Source organism: Gossypium hirsutum, chromosome D06, assembly GCF_007990345.1.
Source record: "Gossypium hirsutum isolate 1008001.06 chromosome D06, Gossypium_hirsutum_v2.1, whole genome shotgun sequence".
In the NCBI taxonomy this organism is placed as follows: Eukaryota; Viridiplantae; Streptophyta; class Magnoliopsida; order Malvales; family Malvaceae; genus Gossypium; species Gossypium hirsutum.
Genome location: NC_053442.1, coordinates 8,106,825 through 8,130,739, shown reverse-complemented (window position 1 = coordinate 8,130,739; position 23,915 = coordinate 8,106,825). Strand labels below are relative to the sequence as shown.

The following is a 23,915-nucleotide window of genomic DNA, read 5'->3' as shown; positions in this document are numbered from 1 at the left end:
AGCAGCCACACTTCCACTCACATAGGTAGATCCCATCAAGAGTGTTCTCGTAATTATAACACTCTAACATATTTATGTTATGAGTCCATTAATAATACATTACTCGTCCTTCCCTTATCATTATGGGCACCTAGCACTTTAATCTTAGGATGGATTTATTTATAGTGCTAACAGTCACATACTAATGATGTATTTTGTCTCATTAAACTCAAGACTTGATGTTTTACCAAGCGTTGAGTCGAGTTTCCATCATGGGTAACTCTAATTAATGGGCTTGAGTCTCATCCCTTTTGAGGTCCTTTTTACTGCATCTCTAGCAAGACTTTTTGTTAAAGGATATGCCAAATTTTCACTTGACCTCACATAATTAATAGTGATCACTCCATCAGAGATTAATTGTCAGACATAACTATGTCTTAATCCAATGTGTCTAGATTTTCCATTATATACTTGGTTATATGCCTTTGCTAGAGTAGCCTCAGTATCACAACAGATAGAAATAGGTGAAATTGGCTTAGGCCATAAAGGTATATCATAAAGCAAATTTCTTAACCATTCTGCTTCTTTAGATGCAACAGCTAATGCAAAAAATTCTGCTGCTATGCTGGAATCAGTAATACATGTTTGTTTCTTGGAACCCCAAGAAATAGCTCCTCCAACAAAATAAAGATCCATCCACTAGAAGATGCATGATCTTCTAAACTTGTAATCCAACTAGCATCTGAATACCTTTCTAAAACTGGAGGATATCCATTATAGCACAATCCATAGTTAATAGTTTTATTTAAGTACCTAAGTACTCTATTCAAAGCTTGCCAATGCAAACTACTTAGATTACTTGTGTACTGTAACACCCCAAACCCGACCTAAACATTAGGGCTGAATATGGTGATGTCACATTGTAACACCTCTTACATGTATTCAATGCTGGAATAGGGTACGAGGCATTACCAGAATAAATACACTTATAGACATATTAAACCAAGTTATAAAATTTCATCCAAATTAAAAAATTTCAAATTATTATCTTTGAGTCACTAATTAGGGTATACGAGGCCCAATACATACCCATTCATATGCTCAATATATTCGTTAAATCAATCCAATATTGAAGAATCCACTTTATGTCAAAATCAATATTAATAACAATCATAAATCTTTTCATGTTAATTTCATATATCACTTACCGAACTTCGAATGTTAATTTACAAATATGTAATTCACTAACACATTCTGGTATACACAATGTTTAATTGATGAAATCATTTAATTGAGCTAAATTTCATGTTCATTCCAAATTTCTTCTAAATCCATAAATGCTTCCACTTACCATTTACCTAATCAATTTCTCGAACCAAGCTATCACACAACAATAATACATCACATGTGCTTCATGAATTCAATATTCGATTCTTATCACCATCAAATCCATGTCATTCGAATACTTAAAGTTTATTCAAGCATATATTATTACGTTTCATATACCAAGCATATGTCAAAATTACAAATACACAATCAATTCATTTGTCATTTATTTGACTATCAAATTAACCTCAGAATTTATAACATTCTATTACTTAATATATGCCATAAAACACTCCTTTAACATAAACTAGCACCATGGCCGAATTTTCATTATGCTATTTATTACCCTTTTTCCGAATCACATAGCAAAATATTACAAATATGTTTATATTTGAATACTATAATTATGCATCAACTTACCAACATGAGTTAATTCATTAGTCACTCATGACATCACTTCATGCCAAATATACCACACGCATATGCTATGAAACTTTATTTTCTCTCATGAACTTACCATGACCAGTAATGCACCAATATAAACATCACTCCTATTTCAACGTTTATCGATTATAATCAGGCATATAACCAATTATACACAATTCATTCATATACTTTCTTTTCCTCCTCCTCCTCTCCATCCCACATCCTTTATGTATATAACATACTCAAATAGCATTATACATAATTTTACTATTCACTTTTAATTAAATTCAAAGCTGTCTATTTGAGTCAAAGTCACTAAATCATTTTTATCTGGAGCTACAAAGCTCCAAATTAAGATCCGTTAATTTTTCCCGAAACTAGACTTACATATCTTCTTACATTAAAATTTTCAGAATTTTTTACTTGGCCAATTGTACATTTTATTCTTTAAAGTCACCCCTATTTCACTGCTTAACATCTCTAACCTCTTTTCACTAAAAATGAATTATCTCATTGTATAGAATTCAGATGATATGTCTGTTTGTTTTCTTTGAGAATAGACTCATTAAGGATTCTAAGCATATAAATTATAACTTATAATTATTTCTTTACAATTTTTAATTATTTTCCAAATTCAGAATAGGGGATTCCGAAATCAATCCAACCCTACCTCACTAAAATTAAAATATCTCAAAATATATTACTCTTTTGCTTGCTCTGTTTCTTTTATGTAAAAATAGACTCATTAAGATTTCATTTCATATCTTATTCACTCTCTAATTCAATTTTCATCGTGATTTTTCAAAGTCACACAACTATTGCTGTCTAAACTGTTTTGTTGTAAAATGTATTCTTTCATAATTTCACTTTTTCACTATCTCAATTCCATTGAATTTTTCACATCTCATTCCAATAGTTCATTTCAATTCATATACAATTCATTCAATTTATCACTATATTCAAAACAATCCAATTTCTCATTTCCAATTTCAAGTCAATCTTCAATTCAATTCCACATATATATTCATCACTCAATTACACTTAGTCAATTTCTCGATGAACACTTCGGAATAATAACAGATACACGGTGGAATCAACACATAGCAACCACCTTATAATAAATGATACTCGGTTCACATAGCCTGCACATAGTACTACACACGTGATCGAAGCTATCCGGTACGCATAGTAGCCTGCACATAGTACTACACATGCGACCTATCATTCCGGTACACGTAGTAGCCTGCACATAGTACTACACACGTGACCTAGCAACTTCACTCGTATCTCTTTCATTCCGAAGGTTCAACTGGGAATTTTTACTTTTTCTCACTTTTTTTTACCGATCAATGTCAATTTCTCGTCTTTCTCGATTTATAATAACATATTTATCTTATATAACATTCACATTATTCAATCCAATCCAAAAATCACATTTTGGTAAAATTACATTTTTGCCCCTAAAGTTTCACAAAATTATGATTTTGCCCCTAGGCTTGGAAATTAAACTTTATTCCTTTTTCTTATGTTTTATAACATGCTAAAAATTTTTCCCTTCTATAGCAACATCAAATTATTGCTCTAACATGCACTCATGAACAATAATAATTTTTATCGATTATGCCGTTTCACTTGTTTTCACTGAAAATCGCTTAGCAAAAATTGTTTAACACAATTTCAAGCTTCATATTCTACCATAAAACATCAAAATAAACACATTTCACCTATGAGTATTTTTCCAAATATAAACACTAGGTTAAATTATTGCTAGAATAAGCTAAATTAAGATACCAGGACTTCAAAAACGTAAAGAACATTAAAAACAGGGCTTGGAATCACTTACTACGGAGCTTGGAAGCTTGAAAACCCTAACCATGGCTTCCCCTTGCTATTTTCGTTCATCATGGAAAAGATGGACAAATTTTTGGCTATTTTGGCCTTTTTAATTATTTTAATTACTAAATGACCAAAATGCCCCCAACTTAAAAATATCCTATTTCACTTATCTCTTATCCATTTTTGTCCAAAAATTTAACCAATGGTCTAATTACCATTTAAGGACCTCCAATTTAAAACTTCATAACAACTGGACACTTCTAACATGTAGAACTCAACTTTTGCACTTTTACAATTTAGTCCTTGTAGCTAAATTAAGTGCACAAACGTCAAAATTTTTGAACGAAATTTTTATGAAATCATTTTGTAAAATTTTAGGCCATAAAAATATAATAAAAATAAATTTTTCCTCGTCGAATTTATGGTCCCGAAACCACTGTTCCGACTAGGCCTAAAATCGGGCTCTTACATGTACCTACTCAATTTCCCAACAGCATATGCAATATCTGGTCTTGTACTAGTCATTATGTACATAAGACAACCAATTAGACTTACATATTTCAATTGATCAATTTTCCTACCAGCATTACATACTAATTTTATTTGAGAATCTATAGGTGTAGATGTTGGTATACAGTTGAAAAGATTAAACTTTTTAAGCTCATTTTCAATGTAATGTGATTGTGATAAAGCTATAGTGCTTTCATCTCAGGTTATTTTAATCCCAAAAATAACATCTACTACACCCATATCCTTCATAGCAAAGTTGTTTGACAAGAATTTCTTTGTGTTTTCTATTTGTTCCAAATCCGTGCCAAAAATGAGCATGTCATCTACATATAAGCAAATTATGACACCTTTTCCACTTTTAAATTTGCTATATATGCACTTATAGAATTCATTTATTTTATAGTCATTAGCTAAAACAACATTGTCAAACTTTTGGTGCCATTGTTTTGGTGCTTGTTTAAGTCTATATAAAGATTTAACAAGCTTACATACCTTATGCTATTGTCTTGGAACAACAAAACCTTTCGGTTGTTCCATGTACACTTCTTCTTCCAATTCACCATTTAAAAATACAGTTTTAACATCCATTTGGTGAACAACTAAATTATATATAGAGAGGTAAGTGATATTAAGAGTCTAATTGTAGCAATTCTTGCTACTAGAGCATAGGTATCAAAGTAATCAATACCTTGTTTTTATGTAAAACCTTTGGCTACCAACCTTGCTTTAAATTTATCAATGGTTCCATCGACCTTTATTTTCTTTTTGAAGATCCATTTACAACCTATTGGTTTGGAACCTGGTGGAAGATCAACTAAGATCCAAGTTTGATTTCTCATTATTGAATCCATCTCATCATTTATTGTTTTTTTCTAAAAAGCAGAGTCTTGAGATTTCATTGACTCTTCAAATGTAATAGGATTAGATTCCGTATTATAACAATAAGGTATATTATTACATATACTTTCACCTTTTCCTTCTACAAGAAGCATAATGAAATCTGGTCCAAAATCTTTGACCTTTTTAATCCTCTTACTTCTCCTTAATTCTTGACAAGATTCATCATTATTATCAATTTGTTCCAATGGAATCTCATTCTCATTTGAAGAATAAATCAATTGTTGTGGTTGTAATTGTCTTGATATAGAATTAAATCTATTTTCATCAAAAATAACATCTCTTGATTCAATAACAGTATTAATTGAAATTGAATCATTTGGTTCAATTACCATGAACCTATATGCCTTGTTATTATGTGCATATCCTATAAATATGCATTCAATTCCTCTTTCACCTAACTTTTTACATTTAGGTGTTGGAACTTTGACAATAGCTCTACAACCCCAAACCTTCAAATAATTAAGGTTTGGTTTCCTTTTCTTCCATTGTTCATAGGGGGTTATTTTAGTTTCCTTATTAGGAACTCTATTAAATATATGACGAGCTATTAGAATAGCTTCTCCCCAAAAACCTTGTCCAAGACCTGAATATGATAACATTGAATTTACCATTTCAGTAAAGACTATTTTTCCTTTCAGCTACACCATTTTGTTCTGGTGTGTAAGGGGTTAAAACTTGATGGACAATTCCAGTGGATGCAAAATAACTTGGATTATAGTATTCTCCACCTCTATGCTATCTTAAGCATTTGATAAATATTCACACTAAAGTTCAACTTCAGATTTATAAACTTTAAATTTATCAAGTGATTCATCTTTTGAATGCAATAAATATACATAACAATATCTAGAACAATCATCAATAAAAGTAACAAAATATTTCTTTCCACTTAATGTAAGAGTATTATGCATGTCACATAAATCACTATGTATCAAATCAAGCAATTTTGTTTTCCTTTTAACCTTAGGGAAAAGGTTTCTTGTAATTTTAGTCAACATACGTGTATTGCATTTTTTTAATAATATTATTAAAAACAGTAATTAAATCTAACTTATACATGTCATTCAATTTTCTATAATTCAAATGACCTAATCTATAATGCCATAGATCAAAAGATTCAACCATATAAGCAGAAATAGTATTTTTATACTTATTAATAATATTGAGTTTGAACATATTCTCATACATATATCCTTTCCCTACAAAAAATCCTCCCTTAGACAAAATAAACTTATTTGCCTCAAAAATAAGTTTGAAACCAAACTTATTCAACAGAATTCTAGGCACTAAATTCTTCCTAACTTCTGGTACATAATATACATCATTTAAGGTTAAAACATTTCCAAAAGTGAATTGTAGTTCAACAGACCCTTTGCCTTTGATTGTTGCAGTGGAAGAATTTCCCATGTACAAGACATTGTCATTTTCACATTGTGTGAACTTTGGGAACATGCTTTTGTCTTTGCACACATGTTTGGTTTCTCCGGTATCAATCCACCATGTATTATCATCTTGTGCCATATTAATTTCAGATATCATTGCAACAAACTTTTTGTTATTATCAGCTTTAGAAGATGATTTCTTCTTTAAAAATTGACATTCATTCTTGAAATGTCCCGGCTTACCACAATGATAACATGAGCCCTTTTGTTTCTTTTTGAACTTAGGTGCTCTATCAGTCTGTTTGAACTTTCTCTTGAATGATTTAGTAGTTTGTACTTCCTCCGTAACATGCACTTTAGCATTTTCAAAATTTAGGTTCTGATCTTGCTTTCGATATTCTTCTTCAATACGAAGATGATTTGCCAAAGCCTCAAGAGATATTTCCTCTTTCTTATGTTTTAGACTTCTTTTAAAGTCTTTCCAAGATGGAGAAAGTTTGTCTATTATGGAGGATACAACAATCATTTCATCCATTTTTATATCATATTACTTGAATTGATTCAACATCTTTTCAATGTCACGGAATTTTTCCATAACAAAACGACCATCAACCATTTGATAATTATTGAAACGACTGACAAGAAATTTCTTAATTGTAACATCTTTGGTCATGTATCTTGTCTCCAATTTGTCCCATAATTCTTTAGTAGTGACCTCATTTTGGTAGGTGTCGAACAAACCATCAGATAAACCATTCAATATGTGGCTCATGCACATGTAATCAACATTGTCCCATTTTTGTCTTTCTCGGGTTGCAGCAACAAATTCGTTTTCATTCTCTTCAGGTCATGGAATATCCAAAACATAAGCAATCTTCAAAGTTGATAATAAGAAGTGTATCTTTTTCTGCTATCATCGAAAATTGCCACCATCAAACCGATCAAGTTTGACAAAGTTGGAAGCCAACTCCCTTAGTTTCCACTTTCATGTGTTGTGATAGTCATCATGAAATATAATCTTAAAATTGTTAGTTCAAATTTTCGGTGAGAAAAATCTCGAATACACGAACGAAACTCGAACAAAAAAAGAAGAAATAGGACAAGGCTCTAAGGTGTGTATCAAACCACTAACTTTAAGGTTATATTCGCCCCCACCTATCTTCGGTGTGCAAATAAGTTCCAAACAAATTAACCTCGAGGATACAATGAAGCCAGTGACTATTTGCATTTTGCACTGACGAGAATAGTCCACTACACACTGAGCAATGTATAACTAAAACTCAATTTCTACAAAGGATTTTTGCAGTAATACTTTATAGAATAATCTAATAATATTAGAAAATGAAAGAATGAATGAAAGAATATTAGAATTTGTTGGTGTGTTTTCCAAATGAAATCTCATTCCTATTTATAGGAATTTTCATGTCTCTTCATAGAGACATCTTTCATCAATAGGTGTCTTTCTGAATAATAATATCTTTAAAATAAACACATAATTATTCATTTAATATTATAACTATTCAAATAATATTATTTAAATAGTTATAATTCTTTTTCAAAAAATCAAATAATATAATCTTTTGATTAATTACACCTATTCATTTATAGTTATTGGAACACTTAAAAATGTTCCAACAAATGGGACATTCAACTTTACGTAGTGTCCATGAAATGCTTCTTAAGAGATTCATTGTCATGCATCAATAATTCAATACTTCAAACCCTTTAGGTTTTTATCTAATGGTCTTCATGCCATTGTCTTCCTGGTGACAAGTGGGTTGCTTTATGAAACTTCTCTAGTGTCCTTTTTCAAATGACCATTTCGATAGCATTTTTAGATGAAAGCAAGTTTCTTGCCTTGCTCTTTATCATTGTGAAATAGGGTCTTCGCCTTAGTCTCCCATTTCCATGGATTTGGTAGCATAGGATCCCTTCCTTCTTAATTTATCGTAAGATTTGTTTTAGTGATGTGTTGAGTGGGGTGTAGCTAAAGATGGAATCAAAGATCTCTTTTCAAGTTTTTGGGTCAGTGTCCTTGGTGGAGGGATCTACAATATTGTCGACCCCTCGAATCCAAACCAAAAATTTTGATCTTAATGTAAGATGGTCCTTGTTATTATTAACCCCATGGCTTTTCATCTCAAGCATGTTTAAATTGCCTTGATGAGATGGTCGTGGATTGATATTCTTCATGCTGAGGATGCAAGTGGGCTTAAAGGCATTCATTATAGGCTTGCAGCTCCTACTATTATCAAACAGTAGGTATAAAGAGAATTTCCACCAAGGGATTTTGGCGATAATACTCCTATGGGTGATTTTCCAGAACTTGTAAAGAATCATATCTACAACTTTGGTGAGCTAATTGATAAAAACATGGATTGTATAGTTCATCATAATCAAGACAACCTTGGCCATTCCAACCACTAGGGCTTTACTATTGGGGGAACAAAGTTGTCTAATATTGCTCTCGAGTGTATTCTAGGTTTTGGAAGATATCATTCTTAGGAGGAGAGACATGATTTTTTGCTCTTTTCTCATAGAAAATGTCACTTGTTAATGTAAGATTTATCAGCAAAAGTTTTCATGAGGTTTTAATTGGGGTGAGTGTTTCATTGAATCGAGTGAAAAAAATTCGAGTTAATTAAGTTGACGAATCATATTTTATCATCCTAACTCGATTTGAAATTTTTTTGAGTCGAGTTGAATGAAATGAAATTCGAGTCAAGTCGAATCGAGTGAAATTAAAAAATTAAACATGTCAAATTAAAATCTTATAACAGTATAACTAATTCCATGATAGAGGACATACATTTGAAATCATATATATTTGAAAACATTTTCAAAACAAAATAATAATAATAAAATACATAAACTTGAATCATTAATTAACTTATTTAGCTCCTAAAATTATTATTCTAGAAAATTATTATTTTTAAATTTTTTATATATATTTTAGATTTTTTTTGAAATTTTTATAATTTTTAAAAAATATAAATTTTCAATTTTAAAAATTATTTTGATTTGTTTTTGTAATTTGTGTTGAGAGAGAAACCAATTTACTCATTTTCAAACTTGATAGGGACCAAAAAGGTATTTACACCAATATGTTATTCGAGTTATTCAAATTGTAAAATTCAACTTGATTCGAACTTGAAACTCGAATTACATATTTGAGTTGACTTAAATAATTCGAATAAATCAAATATCTCGATTCGATTAACTCGAAATTTGAATTTTTTCACTTTTTTCGAATCAAATCGAGTTTTGCTCACCCCTAAGTTTCAATATAGTTCGCATCATTGTGCTGAGAGCTATTAGGAGTTTTCTAGGTGCTTAATGAAGTCTGCTTAGAGTTTTTGGTTAATAAATTCTTGGTCTTATTTAGTGAAGAGGAGAGACTTGTATAGAGAGTTTGAGACTTCATAATAACCCTATCGTTTAGGTCCTATTGGTAATGTGGTATTAATCAAATCAAGGAGTGTCCAAGTTGACTTAGTGCGACCAATCAAGGTAGAGCTCAATTCTAGAGAATTGGTATTGAGAAGTAATAAAGAGATAATTATCAATCTTCATAAAGGATTCTTTGAGAATTAGAATATCGTCGCTCATCAAATCTTTAATTTTTAGTTGAGTCAATATATGAAAGAAGTCATGATTTTATAAAGATATTACAAGATTTTTTTTCTCGTTCTTTCAATTAAAAACTTGAACATCTCTATCCAACCACTCATTCAACCTTATGAGCTAAAGCGAATCAATGAAGAAGACGGTGATGTGTACATAAATGAATATAGGAGAAGAAAAGGATTGCAATAAAATTTGAATAAATAATTGCAAACACACATGTAATTGTTGATGGAATGTCCATTTCATTTCTACAATGATCAGTAGCCTAACAATAATAATATAATAAGCCTCCGTTCCTTTCCATCAAACTTTTCTTTTTCTTACACATTCAGTTCTATACGTATATGTTACGCTATATTTGTCAGTTTCCTTGCCTCATAAGTTACAACAACCCGTACTTAATACCAGAAATTTACCTATACCATATTTCTTAAAATTACTTAAAATTTACCGTCCAACATATATTTAAATACAGTATCACCTTGTTAAAACTTTAAGATATTGGTGTTCAAAAGTGAATGATGCATATGTTTAAATTATTTCATCAATGATTAGTAGCCTGATGTAAATTACCATAATTATTGTAAAAAGCCTCTGTTCCTTTCAATCAAACTTCAATCTTTTTCTTGCATGTTAAGTTACATGCTCTGCCTTCTGGTCCCCTTCATATTTCCTCTCTTTTTCTTTTTAAATAATAATAGTAGTAATGGTGGTGATGATTTTCAGTTCCAATACTCATGCATGCCTCCTCATCATGCAAAGTTCAAAATGTTATAAATAATTTCTATCATCTACAACCTTAAAAGAACCAAAAGGGGACAATTCTGAAGGAAACAAACAGGTTAAAGCTCCGGATTCAGCACCAACAATTGATAGGTTTTAGAGAAACAAAAAATAATAATGATAAAAAAGTTACCAAGTCTATAAGCATTATTACCAACCTTGATCAATGAAAACAATCAATAACAAAATGCTCTCTCCCTCTCTCTCTCACTAATTATTTAACAAAGAATCTTAATCTAGCTAACTACAACACATTCACAACATATGGTACACAATTTCCTTTTCTTCAAGCATTTCCCAAGCTCAAAATTCACAACTGACAAAGTTTCACAGTTTCTTTTTTCCTTTGCTTCAAGATATAAAACGTGTTCTTCATGCAACGCATCTACATAAGGCCACCTGTATATGGATTGTACGTTTGAACCGGCATACCTGAGCTGTAAGGGTGTACAGGGGCTCCGTAATTGCCGAATGGATTTGAAGGCTGCTGTTGTGGGGCGGCCGCCATCATCATCTGCTGCTGCTGTTGCTGCTGCTGGAACATAAAAGCCTGCTGCTGATTGGCCATTGCTGCTATCTGGACTGAATGTGGAGCAGCAACCATGTTGGAGGCATAAAAGGGGTCATGCATTGGTTGTTGCATCATAGCACCAGACATGGAAGCTGGTTCCCATGGATTATAGCTAACGTTCTGGTTGCTTCTTCTGATCGCATCGTCGTATAGGCTGTCCAGGGTAAGCTTATCGAGTCCTCCAGCCTTTTAATTAATACAATTAAAATAGTATCAGTGAGATGTGCATGCATACCATGTTATGTATTGTTACCAATGAATGAAGCAGACATGTTTATAATCCTGGACAAAACATTATGCGATAGCCTTCTAATATAGCACACAATTTGAGAGGTTCATATGAGTAGATAATCAAAGTACCAGTTTGCTAGCGGCAGTGGCGTTTTCATTTGAGCTTGGAGCAGTGACAAGTGCTAATTCCCAGCCTGTAGTACCATTTGCTGGAATAGGAGCGGCAGCAGCAGTTGTTTGCTCGGCTGGAATACCATGGGAAACATAAGCACATTTCCCAACAAGAAATAAACCATTGAAGCACAATTGATTCAACTTAAAACAATATAAGAGAAATCGCTTGGGAGCTTATAAATTAAAAGATGTAATAATAATTTGAAACCATTCATATTAGTGTTATGTGGTTAAAACCAGTAGAAAAGCAAGTTAATAAAGTTTTATGCTGTCTGTAATTGAATTATCAAAAAGGAACGAATTGACACTTACCAACAGGAACAATAGCCAATGCCAAGGCATTCTTCTCGTCTAATTCTGAAGCAACTGGGACAGGATCATTTAAACCCTAGCCAAAAAAACAAGAGCACCCAAATGAAACTGGTTAGAGAAAAAAGCATATGAACTGCCAAGTTCTCTTATAAAACTATAGTAGGTAGCAAGAACAAAAAGAGACTACAAAGTTCATCATTAAACTAGAAAAAATGATGTGCCAAGTTCTCATATAACAATATAGTCGGTAACAACAAAAGAAAAAAGACTGGAAGTTACCAACAAATCTGGAGGTTCAACAATAGGCTCTTCCACTTTCTCCACTTTTTCTGGTTCAGGAGGAGGAGGTGATGGTGAACGTTTCTCCTGCTCCTCTGGGGTTTTCTTGTACTCAATGGCCAACACTTCCTTGGGTTTGTCAGCCTGCTAGTTCAAAAATAAAAAGTATTAACAGCAATACTTGCAAACTTTAGTAAAACAAACATAAAGTAGTAAAACTTCAAGCAGGACTTTTATGTAAATAATCACAACGTATATCATAGAGATGGTAATAGACTACTATATATGAGAAATAACCCAATGGATGGAAGAATGAACATTGGTTGATCCTCATATTTTAATTTTTTAAAAAATGTAATTGTCTAGATCTGCACAAATGGGTGAATCATCATTCATTCAAGGAAATGGGCAAACATCATTCTCTTGGCTTACTTTTCATAACAAACTAAAAATCAGATTGCTTTACTTTCCACAAATCAATCAAATAAAACAATTTTTATAAATTCATAAGCTATTGAGGATGATGTTTACAAATACATACAGATCTTATATCACAAAGGTATAGAAATATATGAAATGAAATAAAATAAAATAAATTATATTCTTGTTCAAACAAAAAACCAATTCCACAGAATTTCAAGACCTGATCTTTGCGAACTGCTGAAGACCGTGGAGCTTCTCTTACATACTCTTCCATGGCTTGTAGAAACGATGCAGGAGGCTTCAGCATAGACACCAAAAGAAAATCAGTTTTATGATGACATGTGACTAGAATTCAAGGACAAGCAAATCAGTTTCAGAAGGCACCAAAGGTGGAGGATCCTAACCTGCTCTATCTTAATAAACCTTTCTCCACGCCCTACATCCAGACTTTTACATACTTCGTAAAATTCTGAAAGCCTCTCTGCCTGAAAACAGAAAGTGTTAAATTCCTCCAGAGTTGAAATCCACCTCATTCACAAAAGGAGATGACTTTAGCAAATATTGGCACAGCAATTTACCTGTTGCCCAGATCTCCGGTATATGTCCAAAGCCTTCAAAGCATCAGGACGTTGCATCTCAAAGAACTGTCATTGTTCAGATCATCAAATACACATGGTTCACTAAATAGAAAAGCAGCTTATTTAGATTAAGACCACAGCTTACCTTGTCTACAAGATTGACTGTACCATCACTTATAGCTTGATAAATTTTGATACTTTCGGAAGCAACCTGTTTGAAATGAAAAAAGGACAAAAAGAAGAAAATGTCATCTCCAAATTCACTCTACAAATATGGAGAGTGGTAGTATGTTTAAAAAGTAACATACCATTGAAAGTGCCAACCGGATAACAAAATTATGAACAGCCGCACCTTGTGGCTGCACAAAAATTCAGTTAATACTCCCACTAAATAAAGCGAACAAGAAATAGGAGGTACAACAAGATATGCAATTAACACAAGAAGACACCATTTCCCAAGCGATATCCATGTATACAAGAGGCATTAAATACTCACCAGACAGCCAAGAACACGAAAAAGAAGTTGTTGCAAAGCTGGCAGCTGTTCAAGCAACTCAGCAGTGTCTAAATCTTTGGTTCTCTGCGAGAAGATTTAATCTATGAATATGCCATACAGTTCAGTTTCTATAAAATTAAAGAGCCTACCAGATACATAGTTACAATTCTAACAAGATAATGACAAAAATAAGGTGTTCACAGGGTAGTTTCAGTTAGTCAAACTTTAAGCCCAGTTACAGATGTGCAATCGAGCTTTTTGGCACTAAAAGGTAGAGTATATTACAAAGGGATGCAGGACAGAAGTTTTGAAACTTAATGCAATTTTTTATAAGATAGGTTAAAAAACCATACGTGGTGTCACGGAATGAAGCATGAAAAAAGTAGAAGTGCCATACCAAATACTACCTATGATGTTGCAGAGAGCCATTACAAAAATGGTAACAAAATGCCTCTCAAATGAAAATTGTAAGAGATAAAATTGAAAGGAAGTAGAATAAAGAACAAAGATTATGCATAAGCTTCTTACTGGGCGGTCCATCTCAATATCATACTTCAAGACGCGGAAACATTCCAGCCTCTCCTCCAAGAATAAGGCATAAGTGCGAACCCAGGCAGAGTAATCCCAGGCTGTGCAGCAGATGGTTAAGGATTTCATAAACAAGGAACTACAAATTTATCAAAATTAAGAGCATGGATTCTCAGAAGGGAAGTTAAGGTACCGTTTGGGCTGGAATCATCCTTGAAATGAGACATGTTAAGCATATGGTTTCTACTTCTGCCATAATTAATGAGTTCTTCATGAAATGTGGGATCCACCTCCCTCAGAGCACGATGAATGACTATTAGAGTTTTCAATGCAACCTAAATGCCAAACAAAATTCAGTCAACCAAATTTCACCAACACCCATGAATTAAAATATAATCGTTAATGATTGCAGAGATCGGGCTCCCGATCAAATTAACCAAAGTTCATTGAAGCTCAACAATATTCTTCATATTCCAATCACCATCAAGTTAACAAAGAATCCATAAATAGATCATCTCTCTTATGTTTTCATATTCAAAATGGTAACCTAAGACGCAAGTTTTGAACGTACAACTCCCTTGATAAAAGATGTAAGAGAAACTTGCAATTCCAGCAAGTTTCTGGCATATGATGCAACCAAAATTTTACTAGTCAGAATTTTCTTCTTTAGAACAATGAAGGCATAGAGCATGAAAATTATATAAATCGCATCAAAGACTATGAACCATTCAAAGTTAAATTTACCTTAATAAATATTCTATCCTAATTAGGCTCTTTAGTCTAAGTGCTAGGAAAATGCAGCAGATCATATATTTCTATCAAGCACAAAATTGATGCTCAGCTTCTTCAGAACTGAAACCTTTGCTTGTCTTCAGTTTCTTTTCAGTACAAGAAACATCCCGAAATTTTAAATGTGAAATGTAACATGATGGAAGAGATGGGATTGTTGATGAATCAGATGGTCTCTTGGTACATATTACGAGTTCAATACTGATGGTCGTAGATAACTTTAAATACTATTTAAAGCTTATAGAAAGCATTAATATACACGTTTGGTCGCACGCACACACACACATAACAGATATCTTAGTAGTTAATTAATACTTCCTCTCTAACGGTATAGCCAGAATTTTATTTTTGCAGTAACTCATGTTATAACTCATATTGGCAATATAAACATACCGCCCAATTATGTGTCCTTGATAACCGCCTTGCAAGAGCATGGATGCAATAGGCAACATCAGCCCGAGGCCTAGTAGCTGAAATGGCAGCGAAAATTGCTGCGCAAAGGGAAGAGAGCAAATCTTATATATATAAGTCATCTATAAAGTGCTCTTTCTATGAGCAGATCAAAACTTGAATTAAATAATGTCATCACCATCCACCTTAGAAAGGATAAAAAAATGCAAAACAAAAACCCAGTACACACCTCTAATGTTTTTCTCCCTTGCTGGGCGTTCATAATGATTTGTGGCCTTTACTATAGCAATATCCAATTCCTGCAAAATGCAAAAATCCATAATCAAAGGATCACCCATGGTTGAAATAACCATCTTGATGGTTATTGTTACTAAAATCCACCTTATAATCACTATTGACTTTAGCCAATGAAACGGTGGTGGTATCTTTGATGGCTCCGAGTGCTTTCCTCAAGCTATTTTGTGTGCCTCCGCCAGACATTCTATCTTCCTCTCAATCAAAAAATTCTAACCAAAAGATGTATATTTAAACAACATTACTCCCCTTCATAGAACATAAATTTTACTTGAACATGCAATAAAGTTCATCTTAGAACATCAAATATAAATATTACTTCCTAGATCATTAAAAACATAGACTTTATCCTCAACTCTTGACATTTGCAAAACACCAATTAAGATCTAATCATACCAATAAGCACAATTTGAGAAATTCCCATCACAAACAAAAGTATACACTCAAATATGGAAATTAAGAAATTCAAACAAATCCCCAGCAAAAGTTCACTTCTGATGCCATAAAAAGAACTATACCACACAATAAAAAAAAACAACCAAACAAAACGAAACCCAGAAAGCAAAAGAAGAAAAAAATACATCAAAACGAAAATGAAGCTGAAAAGCTTCAAAATTCAATCAAACGAAAAGTACCCACCTTTGACTTACTGCCAAAAAAAAAATCTAACCAAAGAAAAATGAAAAAGAAAAAGAGAGAAGACAATCGATCAACAAGTCTAGAGTTATCATAATCTAAAGCAGAATATATTGAAGAAAAAAAGAGATCAAGGAGCTTAATAAAAAGTTTTACCAGATGCTGAAACAGAGAGAAAAATTAGCGGGTGGAATTTTGGTCTTCTAGAGACAGCAAAGAAAAGTCGAACAAATAATGAGCTGAGTTTCTGCTGTATTTGGTTGGGTCGTCGGCGTCGCTATTTTTTTATTCTTTTTAATTTTCTTTTTAAATTTTGGAATTTGTTAATATTTAATTTTTTTTCTTTTTTTTTTCTAGATTTTTGGTTTTTTTTTCTATGATCTGTCAGAAAATACGGCATTGTAAGAAATTGTACTGCCGAATTGGTTAGTAAATATTATGCGGGGTTTTCTTACTCTACATTCGCTCCTATTACCATGTGCTGCGCCCACTTCCCAATTTTCTTTTCCTTGCGATTGCAAATGTGTTGGATTTAATTAATTTAAGGGTAAAAAATTAAAATAGTCATTTTTTTTACTTTATATTATATTTTAGTTATTTATATTTGAAATATTATGTTTTAGTTATTTATGTTAATATATTGTAACATTTTAGTAACTCAACCATTAATTGTGTTAATGGTGAATGATAAGCTGATATGATACGTTAAATTATCATTTCAAACAAAAAATTTAGATTAAATTATACAATTGGTCCCCATATTTTTTCGTTTGGAGCAATTTAATTTTTTTCTTTTATGTTCTTTTAACTTTCTTTTTTTCCTCCATTCTTTTCTGCTTCTCTCTCTATTTTCCTCCTTTCCCCGTCTTTTTTAACGTAGTTTTTCTATATTTTTCATTTGTTAAAACTTTTTTATGTTTATGAAAAAAGGAACGGCGAAAGCAAAAACCAAAATAAAACTTGCTTTGCATATTCTCACCCCATAATTACAAACCTTCATCGTTTATCATTGCTTTAACAAACCAATTTGAATTTCTCAATAACTAAGTCCATAAGCTCGCCTCATTCAAAAACCTCATCAATCGTAACTTATGACAGTCCACCTTTAATAAAGTTTCCCGAGCTCGTTCCCTTAAACTCCTAACCAGCCCCCCCGACCACTTTATCTATCTTACCTACAACATTCTCGTCCTCTCGGAACTACATTGCTTTACGGATTCTTCAAACAAGCTTTACACTCTCAATGACTAAAACAACAAAAACACAAAATGGACCTTCAACTTTACCCAAACCAATTTGGTTCCATGCTCTCTTTCTCTCTTTGGTTCATCCATGCTCGGCTTCAATCAAGCTTGCTTGGGAATATCCAAGAAAGTTTAGATCAATTTTATCATTTGCTTGATTTTATTCGTTAGAAAATAAAAGAAAAAGAAATGATTAATCTACGCGATTCTGTAAAAGTTTGGAAACAAAAAAAATTATTTTGAATATAAAGAATTCAATTTATGTTTAGATTTGATTAAGAATATGGTTTTTTATATCGATTAGTTAGATCCAATTTTAGTTTCAAAATTAGGTTTTATTTAAATTGAGATTTGATTAAGAATCATTGATATTCGGTTTTGAGTGAAATTCACTTTAGGAATCATGTGAAAAAATAAGACTTGGTTTATTTGGTGGGCAAAGATAATGTTTCTGCAGTAAAAAATATGAGAAGAGAGAAAAATAAATGGGAAAAAGAAAGGAAAATAAAGAAATAAAAATAAAAAATTAAATTGTTCAAAAAAATAAAAGTATAGAGACTAGTTCAAAGAAAAACTACATTATTATTCACATCATGTGAAAAATAAAGAAATAAACATAGAAAAACTACACTAAAAAGAAAAGGAGAAGAAAATGAAAAAAAAAAGAGGAAAGTTCAAAGAACATAAAAGAAAAAAAATTAAATTGCTCAAAATGAAAAAAAAATATGGACTAATTGTATAATTTGACCAAAAAATTTCATTTGAAATGATTATTTAACGTGCCATGTCAGCTTACCATTACACCGTTAATGACAATTAACGCTCAGTGACTAAAATGTTACAACACGGTAATGTAAGTGACTAAAACGTAATATTTCAAAAATAAGTGACTTAAATGTAACCTGAGACAAACAAAAGTGGCTATTTTGATAATTTACCCTTAATTTTAAATAATTAAATTATGGTACATTGGTGAAAAATTTTCATGTAAATATTATTTTTAAATTTTAAATTTCATTAAGTATTGGTGTTTTTATGAGTTGAAATAAATTTTATAAATTTCATTTAAAAATATAAAACGATAAAAATCATCATAGTATTTATTATTTTATAAAAAAATTAAATCAATTATCAATTAAATTAATATCCATTTTAATTGTGACACTTATATATTTAAAAATTTTATCATCTGAAATTATTACTTTTTATCATTTGAGTTAAATTTATTTTTAAAAAATTTTATATACATGTTTTATATGCCCACAATATATTTGTTTAAAAAATATATATGCTTTAATTTTAATTTTATTCTATTTTTATAAATTTTATAATATATATGAAATAAGTTTAATTGATGTATTTTTATATTGTAAAAAAATATTTAATATGAAAAATATCAAAAGGCTTATGTGGTAAAAGAATTAGAGTAATTAAGTATGTATGATTTTTTAAATATAACTAATTATATGTTATTTTATTAATCTGTTTAAATAATTAGGGAGAACTTACTTGTTAGAATTGTAAAATAAATCTAAAATAAATCTTAATAAACCAGGATCTATCATGTCAAATCATCAAGAATAAATCAAGAATAAAACTAGATGCGGAAGCGTACTTGAATCCATGAATTCCTTGAAGTTTTTTCGGATCTTAGGATTTGATCTTCCAAATTATGACACAAGAAATTTAGAGAATATTTGCTCTTTCCTAATGATGGGATATTAGAAAAGATATATTGTTGTGTAATTTGGGACCATAACCCTAATATTTATAACATTGGCATATTAGTTCTAATTCCTAATTAGCCCATCATTAATTAGAATTTGATTAGAACTCAATTACTAGAGTATCTACACATATTTGACTCATACTTTACTTAACAATTAAAGCTCAGTAAAACTTTAACCAAATTAGATCACTTTTAATTTGGGCTAACCTATTTTGATAGTAAATAATAACATGTAATTACCTTTATTATATATGTGGTGTCCATATTTTTCAATACTTACAAATGATAATAATGATTATATGTTTAATGTTAGAGATTAAATAGTTAACAAATATGTAATGCTAGAATAATTAAATAAAATTATATAAAATATTTATTTTTCTTGTTAATCCCCATCTGTTCATAGTCTGAGTACAATATTATTCACGTCGGGTGATATTTATAATTCAGAGTTAGTCTAAATGCTTAGAAAGAAATCCACTTCCACTTCTTTTTCTTCTCACCATGGATTACATAAGATATTTATTAACATATTACATACTATAATTTTATTTTAAATTTTATTATTTGTTTTATCTCAAATATTATAGATATTTTTTATGACAAAGAGTATAAAACAACATATCAATAAGAATAAACAATCAAATACAAGAAACACTAATTACATTTTCATCATAATCAAAACATGATAAAATCAACATTAGGAGAATAGGAGACCAAATTAATCGAAAAATATTTTAGTTCGATTAATAGTTAAAATTTTTTACATGTCGAATAATTGATTTAATAGTAAATCAGTTCAGATATTAATCGAACTGACCATTTGAACACTTCTACCATGTATAAAAAAATAACCAGATTAATCGAAATTTATATATTTTTGTCTTTTGGCTAAAATAAGTATAAAACATATAAAAAATACATTGGTAATGTTCATTTTCTTTTTTTTTAATAGTTCTAGAAAGTTTAAATGGAGGTGAAAATAACAAAAAAGACATTAGAACCAAACACTATATAATATATAACATATATTATTTATTTCAATTAATTCGATTAATTATTAGGTTTCGAACCGAATTACCCAATAGCTGAAATTTGAAAAAGTCATTAACTGACCTCTGACCAAACTAAATTTAACCACCGATCGATTAATTCTATTTTAACCAAACTGTGAATACTTGTACTAATTGCAAATATATATATATGTAAAGAAAACATGGAAAGAGATGATGGTACGAATAATTGTAGAATCCATAAAAAAAAAAGCAATATTACTAATATTTTATTTGTATTTAAAAATAAGTAAAATTGAAGAATTTATTATGTTTTGGGAATGTAATGGATATCTTTTTCTCTTGATTTGATATTTTTGTTCTAAATTAGTTTTGAAAGCATTGCTTTCGAAAATTGGAAGCTTTTCTTTTTTAAAGTTAATAGAAGAGTGAGGTGAACCATAATTGTCTTTTACAACAAGAAGTCGCTTAGAAACGAGAAAATCTAATGCTGCCAGCTAAGCCTAGTTGAACGACAACGCACCGGCTTTTTTTTTATTCTTTTAAATCTTATTTTACCATTTTTATTTCCTTCTTTTTTGCATTATTTTAAGGTTGGAAGATGATTTTGTATTTGTTTTTATCAAATTTCTTTTCCACTATGCTTATATTTTTTTTACTTTTACAATTTAATTCATTTACTTTTATTTTTAAGAGTTTAGTCTTTTTATTTTTCAAATTTTAAAAATTAAGTCTAATTGCTAGTTCTGTTAAAATTCTTTTCTTAATTTTTTGTCTAATATTTTAAAATAAAAAAATACTCACTTAATGGTGATGTAATAAAAAATGATGTTTGTAATGAAATTGAATTTAACCAAAAAAATATTTATTATTGTACTTGCAATTTTAAATCAGAAAAAAGAAATAACTAAATTCCTCTTCTTAAAGAAAAAGAGTGACTAAATTCCTTGAAACAAAAGTAGAGGTTTAAAATCCAAATATACAAATAGAACATGAACTTGGAGCATATTTTGACCAATTCTTGTTTTATACAATGCCTCCTCTCTAAACTTTTAAATCGGAGGAAAATACGTGCTTAAGCACACTCAAACCTATATCCTCCTAATTGTTATATGAAATTTGATAATCTAGTTAGAAATTGTTATACCTCTACCTTAAACCTCCTTGCCAGAACAATCAACCACTCTAAGGACCAAGCAACACAACCTTGCTATTACTTTGCCAGACGAACTCAGCTTCACACCTTCGCTTAAACATCATACTTAGTAGGCCCACACAATCTATGAAAGATATATTGGGAATAACCCCTAACAACATCCATCAATCTATCATATCTGATAGGTCCATTATCTAGTCCTTTCAAGTCAGCTTCAACAATGCTATAGGTTAACATCTACCACCTTATCACAATGCTTATACTCGAAGGCTAGGGTAAATGAGGATAAGAACACAAACAACCTTATTCTATACCAAAACTTCTCCCAATAACCTTTTTAAAATTCTTAAGTATAGCAGCTTTTTGCTCCTTCCATGATGTGAACTACCCCCGTCTTGGTAACTTTCCACACTCTTGTTGTGCGAATTGCCATAATAAGCCACCTTATATTTTATGTTGTAACAAAAATAATCATTTTTTCCCTTTTAATAACTAATAGTATTTCTTTACAGATATCCCTTCACACTTGGGTAAGCAGATATCCCTCCAACTAAACCTTGCACCAATAGCTTTGATGTTGCTACCCTTCTAGAAGAACCTAGCACACAATTGATTAACTTGCTTCAACAAAGACCGGGGCAACAGAAGCTGCCTACTCCAAAATGCCTAGATTCCAAAGAAAATAGTTTTGATCAATTGAATTCTGCCTGCAAAACTTAGATGTCGAGCAGACCATTGATGAAGTTTATTAGAAATTTTCTCAATAATGAGCTTGCAGTCAATAATAGAGAGCTACTTAGTAAGTAAAGGGACTCCTAAATAGCGAATATGAAGTTGCCTAACCTTAAACCCGGTAACCTGTAACATGTAAGCAACTTTAGTAGTTGGAAACCCTTCCATGAAGACTTCAGTCTTGGAAGCATTGAATTGGAGGCTTGATAGAGCATAGAATTCATCAAGAATTCACCAAACACCCAATACTGAATCTGCAGACCCTTTCACAAAAATTAGAAGGTCATTTGCAAAAGACAAGTGAATAAGATTCACTCTTTTACACTTTGGATGAAAATTGATAGCTCCATGGCTGACATCAATATCCAAAATTCTAGAAAGAACTTTCATAGTTAGTTAAATTGCTTTTATTTCATTTGTAACTAAGATTTCAATAGGGGAGATTTAGTGGAAGAGTGGATTTAGTTAAATGTATAAGATTGGGTTGCAACTTAGTGAATGTGTTGAACTTGAATAATATATTGTACTATTGATTCATAGTTGATCACTCTTTGAATAAGGCCCCCCAAACATGGTAAAAAGTTTTGAACTTAACCAATTCTTGCATGCACCATTATTACTTTTTAGTTTCATTTCTTTTCAATTGTAACTTAAAATACAATTGACAAACAACCCAATACTATATTTTTATTATGGTTAATTAAAAGGATGTTAAGAAGGGCGTTTTCATAGACATGGTTATATTTATTGTTTCTTGAAATGAGATTTTTGTCTCAAAATAAGAGTCATTCTTCTATTGCTGAGTGAGTTGATTGAGTCTAATCTCAGATACATTTTCTTGTTTTGATTTTTCATTTCGCCTCTTTAGGTATTCTTGATTTGGGTATTTTTTTTCTTTTGAATCTCTAGTATATTGAGTCTTGAATTTTGTGAGTCTGCTTTTGTTACCTAGGTTTTGATCCATATTTCTTGACTGATTTCCATTTATTTGCAAAAGGTAAGAAATCCCTTATTCGACATTAACTTTCAATTTTTGTTAAAGAAAATCTTAGTTTTCTGGGTCGGATTGTTCTAGTATGGATGATTTAGAGATTTGTTTAGAGGAATGTGATGATTAGAGTCTTACTTTGACAAGATTCATGGTGGTAGGGAAGATTAAGTCTGATAGGGTGCTTAATCACAAATGGTTTTAAGTATTCTTTAAGGGATCTAAGGTGTTGTCTAGGGAGGTTGGTATCAACATATTTGTTGTTTCTTTTGCTATGGAGAGAAGGACGAATCGAGCTGTGATGGATAGTCCATAGTCGATGATGGGATTCCCTATTCAATTTCAGTAATAGAATAGGGATGTAGCAATTTCAGAGTTGGAGTTCTCTACCATGCAATTTTGGGTTCAAATCCACCATCTTTCTTTGGATGGGTTATCGAGGAAAAACATTGAGATCATTGGAGCCAAATTGGGTATGTTGATTGTTGTTGATGATTTCTTCATGCAAAATGGAATTGGTAGAAGCTTTTCTACGTTTAAAAATTGAATTGAATGTGGATAA

At 31.1% G+C, this 23,915-nt stretch overlaps 1 protein-coding gene across 1 annotated transcript; it reads right to left on the bottom strand.

Annotated features, from left to right (window-relative positions):
• Window positions 1–10,887: 10,887 nt before the first annotated feature.
• Window positions 10,888–16,809, bottom strand: LOC107901330 (putative clathrin assembly protein At5g35200). The gene is made up of 16 exons (XM_016827279.2): window positions 16,648–16,809; window positions 15,943–16,067; window positions 15,791–15,860; window positions 15,544–15,641; window positions 14,555–14,696; window positions 14,362–14,462; window positions 13,834–13,917; window positions 13,646–13,696; window positions 13,483–13,548; window positions 13,338–13,403; window positions 13,164–13,244; window positions 12,980–13,057; window positions 12,337–12,480; window positions 12,058–12,133; window positions 11,701–11,816; window positions 10,888–11,526 (listed from the first exon to the last, which is right to left on the bottom strand). Exons 2-16 carry the CDS (start codon window positions 16,039–16,041, stop codon window positions 11,155–11,157), a joined length of 1,644 nt encoding a protein of 547 aa, XP_016682768.1. The 5' UTR covers window positions 16,042–16,067; window positions 16,648–16,809; the 3' UTR covers window positions 10,888–11,154.
• Window positions 16,810–23,915: the final 7,106 nt, after the last annotated feature.